Source organism: Lepisma saccharinum, chromosome 10, assembly GCF_977018435.1.
Source record: "Lepisma saccharinum chromosome 10, izLepSacc3.1, whole genome shotgun sequence".
NCBI classification, from domain to species: domain Eukaryota; kingdom Metazoa; phylum Arthropoda; class Insecta; order Zygentoma; family Lepismatidae; genus Lepisma; species Lepisma saccharinum.
The window spans coordinates 78,047,663-78,059,036 of record NC_139238.1 but is presented as its reverse complement, the minus strand read 5'-3'; the positions used below and the strand labels follow the sequence as shown (position 1 = coordinate 78,059,036).

Below are 11,374 nucleotides of genomic sequence, written 5' to 3'. Positions count from 1 at the left end.
TGTGAAAAGAAAAACAAAAAAAACACGATCCGGTCGGTCGTCCTTTACAAATTCAAATTATAGAATGAAATTTGCCTGAAGAATTGAGATGCATGAACGTTAACATGCGGTGTACATTCCCTGCCCATATAATCTCAATAAATACGTTTCTAAATGCATTCCACGAATGGGATTGGGCTTCTGTAGTTGGGGTGGGCAACACTGACGACAGACCAAAAAAACAAGTGAATGCAAATGACAAATGACTGTTCAAGAACTTGCTTGAAATTTGAGTGCATGTACACATCATAAAAGTAAGTTTTTCTTTAGTGCAGTAACACACAGTGGCGTCACGTGCGGTTCGCATACGAGTGTTCACAATAATGTTTTTGTACTGAATGCAGATTTACTCCTCTCCCTTGTAACTTCATCTTCAAAATGAAAAAGTGAGAATAACAGTTCAAATTATTTTCAACAATTTCCCCCCAAATTTACGCTATTTTTGAGGTAATACAAGAAGGACCTAGGAGATATTGTCCCTCTCTCCCTTAAAATCCGCCAGGTTTAGCGAATTCTCGCTCAAGTTTGCAACCATGTAGCACAGACCTTTTCTAGTCCCCCTAGACTTAACCTTGTATATCCTGCACTCTGGTGCTGAATGTAAAAAGTACTGCAGCTTGCATCAGTGTTCGCACAGCGAAGTGAACATCATCGGGTATAGTGGCTAACAGCCCCATAGCTGCCAGCTCTATGCAACATGCACAACAATTATGTTCAACGCCCTCCATGGAACACCATGGTAGTCAGTGTTACCAACTATCTATATAAGTTATCAGACGTGAAAGAAGTCGTATCAAAGTAAATTGTGTGTATATACTCTTACATCAAACATAGTATTTTTTTCGAATAAATATGCGTAGCTACGTATGTGTGTGTGCATTTAATATGTAGGTGAGAGGGTAACGATTAGATAAGCCGGAGACACATTTCTTGAAATTTACATGAGAAAAGACGAGAAAGTACTTATGGAATTGAGCTCTTGTGGACTTTCTGAAGTTGCGGAAATTGTTTTTTTCGAATCGTGCAACTTATTTGGCCTGTAAGTTAGATATTTTTCGTCATTCATGCATCTCCGTTGCACGATAGCTCGTGCCACCATTACCGTCGACTACGTGAATCAAATGTTCCGTGTGTTCGATTGCGTAACCTCCTGTCAGTGCAGCAACCATACGGTAGTTTTACAAGATGACGAGTGAGCAGGATTTTTTTTTTCCAATTTAATTTTCTGTTTGCCTAACCTAACTGAACGTAACCTAACCTTCCGTGAATTGTTTGTGGATTAATAACAATCATTTTTCGGTTTATAAGTGTTAGTGTAACAACCACGCGGTAGTTTTACAAGATGACGTGTGAGCGTTTTTTTTTTTCCAATTCAATTTTCTATGTTTGCCTAACCTAACTGAACCTAACCTTCCGTGAATGGTTTGTGAATCAATTTTCGCTTAAAAACCTTTTGTGAATAGTTTGTGCGGCATTTATCGGTTCATAAGTTTGGAAACTGCACATCAGCTGACGATACTGCATATCAGCTGACGATAGACAACGTGAGTAAAGATTTGCCCGCTGAATTACCAACGACCAATAGATAATTATAATGTTAAAAATAATGCTTTTTTCATGGAAAAAGAAGTGATCCAAAAGTTGAAAAATGTTCCGCTATGCATATGAGGTAAGTAGAAATGAATTTTATCTGAAAATAAACGAGTTAAATGTGTCTCCGGCTTATCTAACTGGTACCGGTAATTTAAGACATATACATGAGTGTTCATGTGCTCATGCCAACATTATCAGGCGACGCACCTGGTAACACATTGAACAGTAACATTCCATCTTTTTCTTGGATATTGTTTTTTTTCTTTTTTAAATAAATACATAGTTTGTTGCCATGAACTTTGATAATGTTTATTCCGCTCATTTTGAATGATATTTTCATACCTCCATTCATCATTGATTTGTTGTTTTGAGTCCATTTTATGCACAAATAGTCTAATCGGGATTGGATGTACAGTTTAAAGTGGTATCCGAGCCTGGGACCCCTTGATCACAAGGCGACGGCGTTACCACTCTTGTCACCGTGGAGGCCCTCATACATTCATTCACCATGGTGTAGTATAACATTCACAATAAAATACGTAGTTTACTATTTTAGTTATAAGTTACAAGTTCTTAACATTATTAAAGTTTTAATGGTACTAGATTACTATTGTTCAGACAGATTTCTTCATTTCTACAGAAGAAACTACTTACCGCAATAAGTTCCTGTAGTATTGTGAGAAGGTGTTTTGTGTGATTTGGGAATGTATGAAAGGGGAAATTCATGTTCATTGTTGAAAATTAATTCTCGGACTGACAATAGCCTTTGGCGCGTACACCTTCGTACATCATCATGCATTGTGATTGTGTTTTGTTCATGTTCATTGGGTATCCAGTGTTTCGAACTGTCTGTATTTGCAACGAAAGTTAGAAACATGACATGTCGTGGATGCGTGGTGAAATTCGTACCGGGTGTGGAAGATCCAGTGGATTTTTTAATTTAATTGGACATGTGATCGTGAAGAAAGGAAAGGAATGTCGAAAATGTGGCAGTGAATGTAAGCTACTCATTAGAAGGAATGGGCCGTGGGTATATACCTAATATGACGTATAGTGGATGCGTGGTGAAATTCAGGTAAGTTTTCCGTATCCTGGAAACGTATTGCTTCAAATTTAAAAGTTTGGGTCCCATTTGGGGGCAGTTGACTCTTGCCAATTTCTAACATGCCTTTAACAGGGACTCTATAGAGAGAGCCGTGGAGGCGGGGCCACGTTAGCGGTCGAGGGTGCTAGGTCAATTACCCCAGGGGCGGAGCCTGGAATCGGAGGGAAATTTGGACTGAAAAATTTCAAATGGTAATAATTTTTTAGTTTAAATTTCCCACCAAGTCCGGGATGGATAGCCCCAAAAACCATTCACGGATAGCGCCACGAAACATTACAATTTTCTTCGTAAAACAATGCCAATATATATATATATATATACACATTGGATCAGATGAGCTTTGTTCACGTGTATTTCTTGGGTTCCGAAGGTTGAAACACTGCAGAACGAATGAAAATCGACAAAACACAAGCACGACGTGCGATTATGTGGGAAGGTGTACGTGCCATGTTGTGGCTCAGGCAAGTGAAAAGACTACGAGAATGAAGTAGTCGTAATGTGAAAAATTCCAATTACTTTGATGAAAGAAATGTCAATACACCTTAAGGAATGTTCCGCGAAGCAAATAGGTAAGTACAAATGTCAAAAATTGGCGAAACTAAGAAGTTATAGGTGTCCGAAGGATAGTAAACTTTTACCCATAGTAAACAAATTTAGAGAGGAAGGTTCAACAAAGAATGTGCTGAGAAAACCAAAAGAGAGAGACAGTTGAATAAACGTGATGAATGCTTTATTTTAAAAAGAGTGCGAGAAAACCCCCGACTAAGTGTTCCTCAGTTACGACCATTAGTAGAAAATGTTGCTGGCAAGATGATGTCCGATCAAACTGTCCGACATGCCTTGTGGAAGCATGGATATCATGGCAGAATAGCACGAAAGAGGCTGTATGCAAATAAGGTGAATTGCAGGAATAGACTTTCATTTGCGAAAGAGCACATCCACAAGGATCAGGAATTTTGGGATAGTGTCATATGGTCAGACGAGTCCAAGATTAATATATACGGGTCAGATGGGATAAATAGGGTCTGGAGAAAATCAAATAAAGACAATGATCACATTAACACAGTTCCAACAGTTAAACACGGTGGTGGGTCATTAATGATTTGGTGCTGTATGTCATCCAAAGGTGTTGGTACCATTTAGTTTATTGATGGTATCATGGATGCATATGTCTATTTGGACATATTGAAGAACAATGTAAAGCAGAGTGCCCAAAAAATGGAAATGCTGCGTATCTGCAGATTCCAACAAGACAATGACATTAAGCATTAGGCGTGAGTTAACATGAATTGGCTAATTTGGAATGTGCCCAAACTACTACAAACACCAGCTCAAAGTCCAGACTTAAATCTCATTGAGCATTTATGGGCAATTTTGAAGAGGCGAGTCCATACAGCAGGCGTCAAGTCCAAAGAAGAGTTGTAATCTGTTGTGCAAACTGAGTGGAATAAAATATGCTCTGAAACATGTCGGAAACTGGTTAATTCTATGAAGAACAGGTGTCAAGCAGTAATTAAAGCCTAAGGATATACGTCAAAGTATTGGAACTGTCAGTCAATTTGCTCTGAATATACTTTTTTATTTTATATTATTAAGTGTATGAATAGAAAAGTTGTACAAAAAATGGCATGTTTTTCTTTCAGTTTCATTTAATTATTGTCCTTGGTTATACAGAATTTGGGTAACATTTTATGTTCCTAATGATATAAGTTATTGAATTGTAAAGAAACAATTTCAAAAGAGTGTATTTCCTTTCAGATATTAAAGCATTTTCTTTGAATATCCGTGTGTACGAATAAGAATGTTATTCATAATTGGGAATAGAGAGAGACGCGGTAGTATATAAATACGGAGAAACTAGTACTCACTTTTATCCGCGAAGATGTTTTTTCTTCTTTTTCGAAGAATGTTACATACTGTAGTACCTAGTGGTTTTATATTTTCCATTGAAGAACGTTACACATGCAGCATATAACAAAAACATTCATTTTCTGGAGGTAGACAAAATTGAACATACAGTTGAAAGCAAGCCAGTAAAATATACCTACAGATACAAATTCTAAATGCAAATAATGAAGGGAGAAGTAAAGATGAGATGTGAGTGTCACATCATTTCCAAATATGAAAAGCATATTGCTAGCCTCTTGGGAAGGTAATTCAATATTTTGCTTTGATTTTCCTGCAATAATGGACAGTCAAATTGAGCATACTAAAGTCTGAGCACATTCAGAACATGCTGTCATAACCAAAAAGTGCCTGAAAAACCTTGGATCAGTGAGTTTAATGTGAAGAATATGTTTATAATGCCAAAAAGTAATTATTTTCATTGAGTCTTTGTTTTATTTAGTAACAGTAGTCTATGTCTAAAATGGACAAAATTTGTACATAGTACAAGGCCAAAGAAACAGAACAGAATATCTTCCACACTATGAAGCTCACATGAGTTTCGGGGATAAGTACAGGGTTCATATCTGCCTGTAAAATGGAAGAAATATGGGTTAGAATTTACAATACCGGACCCCTCCCCGATTTTTGTAATATTTCGCATACTCACTAATGGAGGCCTCCTAATCACGAATTTGAATTTAACATTTGGTGGTCACGTGTAGAAATTTCAAAATAAGCTAAATTGAGTGAGGAAGTTTTGCCGTTACAGTGCTACGAAACTAACATTTTTTTATCGGTCCGTGATTGCAATAGGCCAACAAACTATTCACGGATAGCACTACGAACCATTCTTGGTAAGGTTAGGTTAGGCAAACATAGTTAAAATTTGGGGTCGTAGAACCATGTATGAGTAGCCCCACAAACTATTCACAGTTAGGTTAGGGAAGCATAGTTAAAATTTGGTGTCGTAGTAATATCAGGAATATATAAATTTCATTCTACGTAAAATAATGCAATAACTATTGTTTTCGTGGAGAAATCCAAGGTTTCTGTTCCGATCGGAGACCACTCAGTTTAGCTTATTTTGAAATTTCTACACGTGACCCCCAAATTCTTACTTCAAATTCGTGATTAGGAGGCCTCAATTAGTGAGTATGCGAAATATTACAAAAATCGGGGAGGGGTCCGGTATTGTAAATTCGCTCCAAAATATGTTTAATTATGTTGGAATAGTTCAGACTCACTACACACATTTTGATAGAAAAGTATGAAGAACTTGAGAAATTGTTTTGGGATTGTTTTGCCAATAAATAATGCTATGATTGTTGTGTATCATGTCAGATGGCATCAAAACTACCAGTTAGATGACATTGCAACCATAACTAGAGAAATTACGGCTAGAATGAAGAATACAGAGAATGTCTCCCAATTTCGTTAATTTTTGGTATACTAACTAAATTTGGCCTTCTAATCACGAATCTGTTGTTAAAATGCAGGGGTCACGTGAAAAAATTGTACACTTACGTCTATATATGTTGCCATGAACCATGCACGGGTAGCCCCACAAATCATTTCCAGTAAGGTTAGATTAGGCAATCTTAGTTAAAATTTTGTTCCTAAAATAATGCGATACAGCTGTAAAAAAATCCACCAATATCAGCTTTTTTCCCTATTTCCACATGTGACCCTCGCATTTTAACAACAGATTCGTGATTAGAAGGCCAAATTAGTTAGTATACAAAAATTAACGAAATTGGAAACTCTCTATATTCTTCATTTGCTCCGGAATTACAAGCTGATTGCCGTTTTTAACATCACATGGGACGAATTGATCACTGATAGGAAAATATGTGTGCCACGTGCCGGAAAAGTGGGTGGGGTGGGAGTGGGGACCTTGGTCTTGGCCAATACAGACATATTGCACACTCATAGCAGTCATAGCTTGAGCAGAGGTGAAGAGAAATGGAAGTATTGAAGCAGCTCGTTCGGGGTTGGCTGCTTTATGACTTTAAGGTGGGCTTGTCCAGAGCAGAATCAAGTCGCCGAATATGTCAATCTTTTGGGGATAATGCTGTGAATGAACACACCGATAGCAATTTGGTTCCAGAAGTTCAGGTCGGGAGATCTCTCACTTTGTGAAGAACTCCGCAGTGGCTGACCACAGGTACTGGATGACGAGGCCCTGAAGGCAGCCATACAGGAGGACAGCAGCCTAAGGTGTGGTGAGCTTGCAACCACTTCCAGGTTTCCGGTGAAAGAGCCAGACTGCACCTACACCACATAGGGAAGATGTTGAAGTTGAGCAAGAGGGTACCTCATACACTGTCGGAAGGCAAGAAGCAACAATGAGTAACAGCCTGTTTCTCATTGCTTTCTTGGCACCGCAAGTCTGTCGAGTGCTCACCAGTTATGAAAAGTGAGTCCTGTATGACTCTCCCAAACACTTGTCAACATGGGACCCTGTGCCTTAAACTGCAAGACCACCTTTACACCCATGCAAGATCATGCTCTGTTTGGTGGACCACCAACTGAAATGGTGCACTATGAGCTGCTACCAATGAACCAAATCATCACTGGCGACCTCTACTCGCAGCAGTTGGAATGTGCGCAACAGACACTGAAGCATAAGGAGCCAGCATTGGCTAATCGCAAATGTGTACTGCTTCTTCACAACAATGCCAAGCTGCATGTGGTGTGGGTGGCCAGGGATACCAAACAGTGACTTGGCTGGGAGACACTGTGCCATCCACAGTACTTCCCTAGCCTTGAACCAACAGATTATCACCTTCCATTTCCTGGACAACCATATTCGTGGAAAATCGTTTGCAAATGAGGCAGACTTGTGGCAAGCACTCATGCAGTTCTTTCCATCCGAGACCCCCCCAGTTTTATCGCCAGGGCATTGCACAGCTGGAGGCATGTTGGCAAAAGGTGCTGGATGCTGATGGGGATTACTTTGAGGAATAACGGTATGTGACATTTGCTACATACCTTTCTGTTTCTGATGCTCAAAAATGGCAAGAACTTTTTTGGTTAACTTGTACATCAGAAACTTCAAGCAAGTATAACATAAAACTTGTATTAAGAGAATATTGGGTTTTTAACTTTCATATCAAGTCGCATGTGTATCAAATAAAATAATTGTGTAAAGGTGGAAACATGTTTGCCCCACGAACCATTCATGGTAAGGTTAGGTTAGGTTAGGCAAGCATAGTTAAAATTAAGGGTCATTATAAACATAGTTTTGAAACGCTAATCATTGCAAAAAATAGTTGTTTTCTTCATAAATCACGGGTGTTTACTCCGTTCACGGATCCACTTTTTTCGACTTATTTTGTAATTTCTAGACATGACCGCCAAATTTTAACTGCAGATTCGTGATTATGAGGCCAAAATTAGTGAGTATGCCGAATTTGAAAGCAATTGAAAATACTTCCCGTATTGTAAATTCGCTCCAATCTATGAAACAAAAGGCAAGTGCTTTTTAGTATTCTTTATGGAAGTTATGGGTGTTTTTTTTTCCAGTTTTATGAGTGACTGTAAATTATATCTCAAGATTGGCAGGCATTTGTTTATAAAACATGTATGTATATATTTATCTTTTCAGTGCTTACTAGACTGATGCAAAGGTTGTGTTGTCACTATGGAGCAGGTATCATTAAACCATTAGTTTTTGCACCCATATTACAAAGGAAACTACCATGTCTTGTGTGTCAACAATTTCACCAGAAAAGTACAAGTGCCATGTTGCGAGGCCAGCCAAATGTATTGGCAGAGTTAATAGGTAAGTGTTATGGGGTAAATTAGCCACCAAAATAGTATAATTCGACTTCAAATGCTCCCATCTTCAACCATGTACCGATAGCCAACACACCGATCTCAAGAAACAAGTCAATGAGCAAGCCTAGAAGTATGAGAAAACATTTGGTAACATTCTACCAGACTTGGGTTGTGTGAAAAACAGTTGATTCAGGTATAGAGCGTCAGTTATGATTTGATACGGGAGTGTCAATTCTGACTTGCTTTCTTTGTTGTCTTGACCATTTTATTAATGGCTTGTAACCTACTTGATGGTTGCTCATTTTTTTTTACTGTTTTCACCAACACTATCATTACATTGACTAAATTTATTAGTCCTTTGTTCAACATGAGTACACTGTTATGAGTGCTCTCAAGTTCATCACCTGTGTCGATTACTGGACACACAAAACAAGTTGCAACTACCAATGATGAGTATATGCAGTTAAAATTATATTGGTATGAAATTTAGCTTCCTATGATCCTCAGATCCAATGTTCGGCCACCTGGTGATGATTTCTAGTGGTCTGACCTGTCAAAGCTTGGTGAACGGGTTGACATGTTGACTCTTCACAATGCAACTTGCAAGTGAAGACTAACTTAACTCTAGTAGCTTACTCGTGATGTAAAATAAACTTACCTGAAGAGGGTGAGGGGGTGCTCTGAAGTCCACACATTTTTTATCATTAAAATTCAAGCTAAGACCATGTTGTTATTGAAACACTACTTCCTTTATTGTTTATGTAGGTGCAACTAAATAAGAATTACAGAAATTGCCATCAAATTGTATGCTGTCACTGGCATGCCATGTCAGAAAACACATCTGGGGTAAGGGGGGGGGGGGTGGAGCCTGATAGGCCCACCGCATGAATTTTGCCTACTGTGTTCATTACCTTTATGATTTATGAACAAAAGTAATGGAAAAACATTAATGTAATTTATTTTCAATTTTTGTTCCAAAGGTTTACAGTTAATACTATGGAGGTGAAGGTTGAGGTGTGGCTGGGAGTGTGGAGCTCAGCAATGGCACTACTTATATTTGTAACTCCATTTCTAATACCCACTACCATGAATTTTCAATTGGCATTTGAGTCTGGTGAACATATCTATGTGTATGATCAAAATGTTGATAGCGTCAAAGAAAAATATACCATTCTGTATATAAGTAATAGAGTAATTAGGAAATATAGTGGATACCAAGTTAAGAGTTCAGTATGGGCTGTTATGGGCTTTTACTTTTGAGATCACCACCCCCAAACGTGTGTTTCTGTCAGAAACAAAAGCCGTTAACATTCGAGGAGAAAATAATAAATATGCAAAAAGCAGAGGAAATGTAAGGTTTTGATGGTCTACACCTTCTTTTACAATTCAGACCATTCAAAAAAGGCACTTTCCTTTCTTGTGTTAACCGCGATTTGGGGAGTTAAAAATAACAGCCTTCCGCCTGTTGCCACTCGCTGCAAACAGGTGTTGGGAAGAGGGAAGGGGGTGGGGAATGGCCAGGCAAAAGTTTGTGAATAGGCTTCCGTGGTGTCAAGTGGTTTCTTATTTGTGTGCGCGTTTTCTCATTTTGGGTAATTCTCCGAAAACAGGAGTATTGTATGCATTGGCAGATCTAGCGGGAGACCCCCGGCTCACTTGCTCTTCCCAAAGGATGACTAAGTATTATAAAAAGTAATGATAGCATTATATTAAATAAAATGATCGGGCAGTTCTTTTCCAGATAGTTAAAATAATAAATGAAGGTTTGACGCAAATGCATAAATAGGGAATAGATTTATGAGATACTTAAAGTAAATTTAATCCGAGACTTGTTGCTTGCAAGGCAATAACGTTAACTGATGGACACAAAGCAAGAGCATTTTAGATTGAATATTTCCGACGTATCTCTCTTTCTTTCTGTAATCATTGTTCACACAAATACAACAGAACTTCATCTATTTCACACCTCTACTAAAAATTGGTTAATTGAGTTTTGAATCCAATTTTATGCACAGATATGTTAATTGGGACTGGACCTACGGTTTTATGTGAGATATGAACCACTATGTGCCTCCACTGGGTGTCGAACTATATTCCCTCGATTAAAATCCGATGACGAGCGGGGGGGGGGGGGCGATTTGCTTTGGTGTATGCCTGTATAATGAACACGGTTCTGTTTCAAGTAAGACAGTGCACTGAAAAATGTTAAAGAGGCCTCCCCGATGGTGCAGTGGTAACGTCGTCGCCTCGTAATCAACGGGTCTCGGGGTCAATACCCGTTCGAGGCACATAGTGGTTCGGATCCCACTTTAAACTGTAGGTCCAGTTCTGATTAGTCTTTCTGTGTATAAATGAAAGAAAAAATACTGCCGACGTATGTGATAAAATAGACAGCAAGACGTATGAAAAGTAGATGTATTCGGAAAAAGTTATTTTCATATCTTCCTCCACGGACCGTCATTATTCTGGACCAACAGCGGCAAGAATGAACAGCTTCCCACCAAGTCATGCATTTTTGTATTGAACAGTACCTGTTGACCACTAACTTTTGTTGCGGCGTGTACTTCAGCAGACGCTTGATGCGCGCTGGAGATCTCTTCTACTGCGCACCATGCGGCAACACTGTCGCCATAAGCCCCATACTGAACTCTTAAGTTGGGCTCACCAATAGGTAATTTTTTTAATATAATATAGGATTAACCTTCTACCACTCTGAACCAATACTTTCCTCGATTCCCATTCATACTAAGCCGTGGGTCAATGTAATGGTTAAAACTTGCATTCAGAATAGTTATAAATATATCAAGTGGTTATAATAAAAGTTCCCCTACTCCGAGCTCTTTGAAGCATTTTCAAAGCATCAGGTTGCATTGAAACTTCGTAAAGCGGCTCTGGATACAATGGGGAAACGAATTGCTGACAAAATAAAATTAGTTCAAAATTTCACCACCAGGTGGAAATGTAGTGCTG

At 38.6% G+C, this 11,374-nt stretch overlaps 1 protein-coding gene across 5 annotated transcripts in view; it reads left to right on the top strand.

Moving 5' to 3' along the window:
* mTerf5 (mitochondrial transcription termination factor 5) overlaps window positions 1-11,374 on the top strand; it is a 34,032-nt gene that overhangs the window by 4,956 nt on the left and 17,702 nt on the right. Inside the window, exons 1-2 of one of the 5 annotated variants that reach the window (XM_083129955.1) lie at window positions 219-293; window positions 8,232-8,408. In XM_083129955.1, the coding sequence (XP_082986081.1) occupies window position 293; window positions 8,232-8,408 (178 nt within the window). In that variant the 5' untranslated portion in view covers window positions 219-292. Of the gene's footprint in view, window positions 1-218; window positions 294-430; window positions 487-722; window positions 845-2,685; window positions 2,708-8,231; window positions 8,409-11,374 lie in introns of those variants that run through there. The other 4 variants (XM_083129958.1, XM_083129957.1, XM_083129959.1 and 1 more) reach the window with 4 other exon arrangements.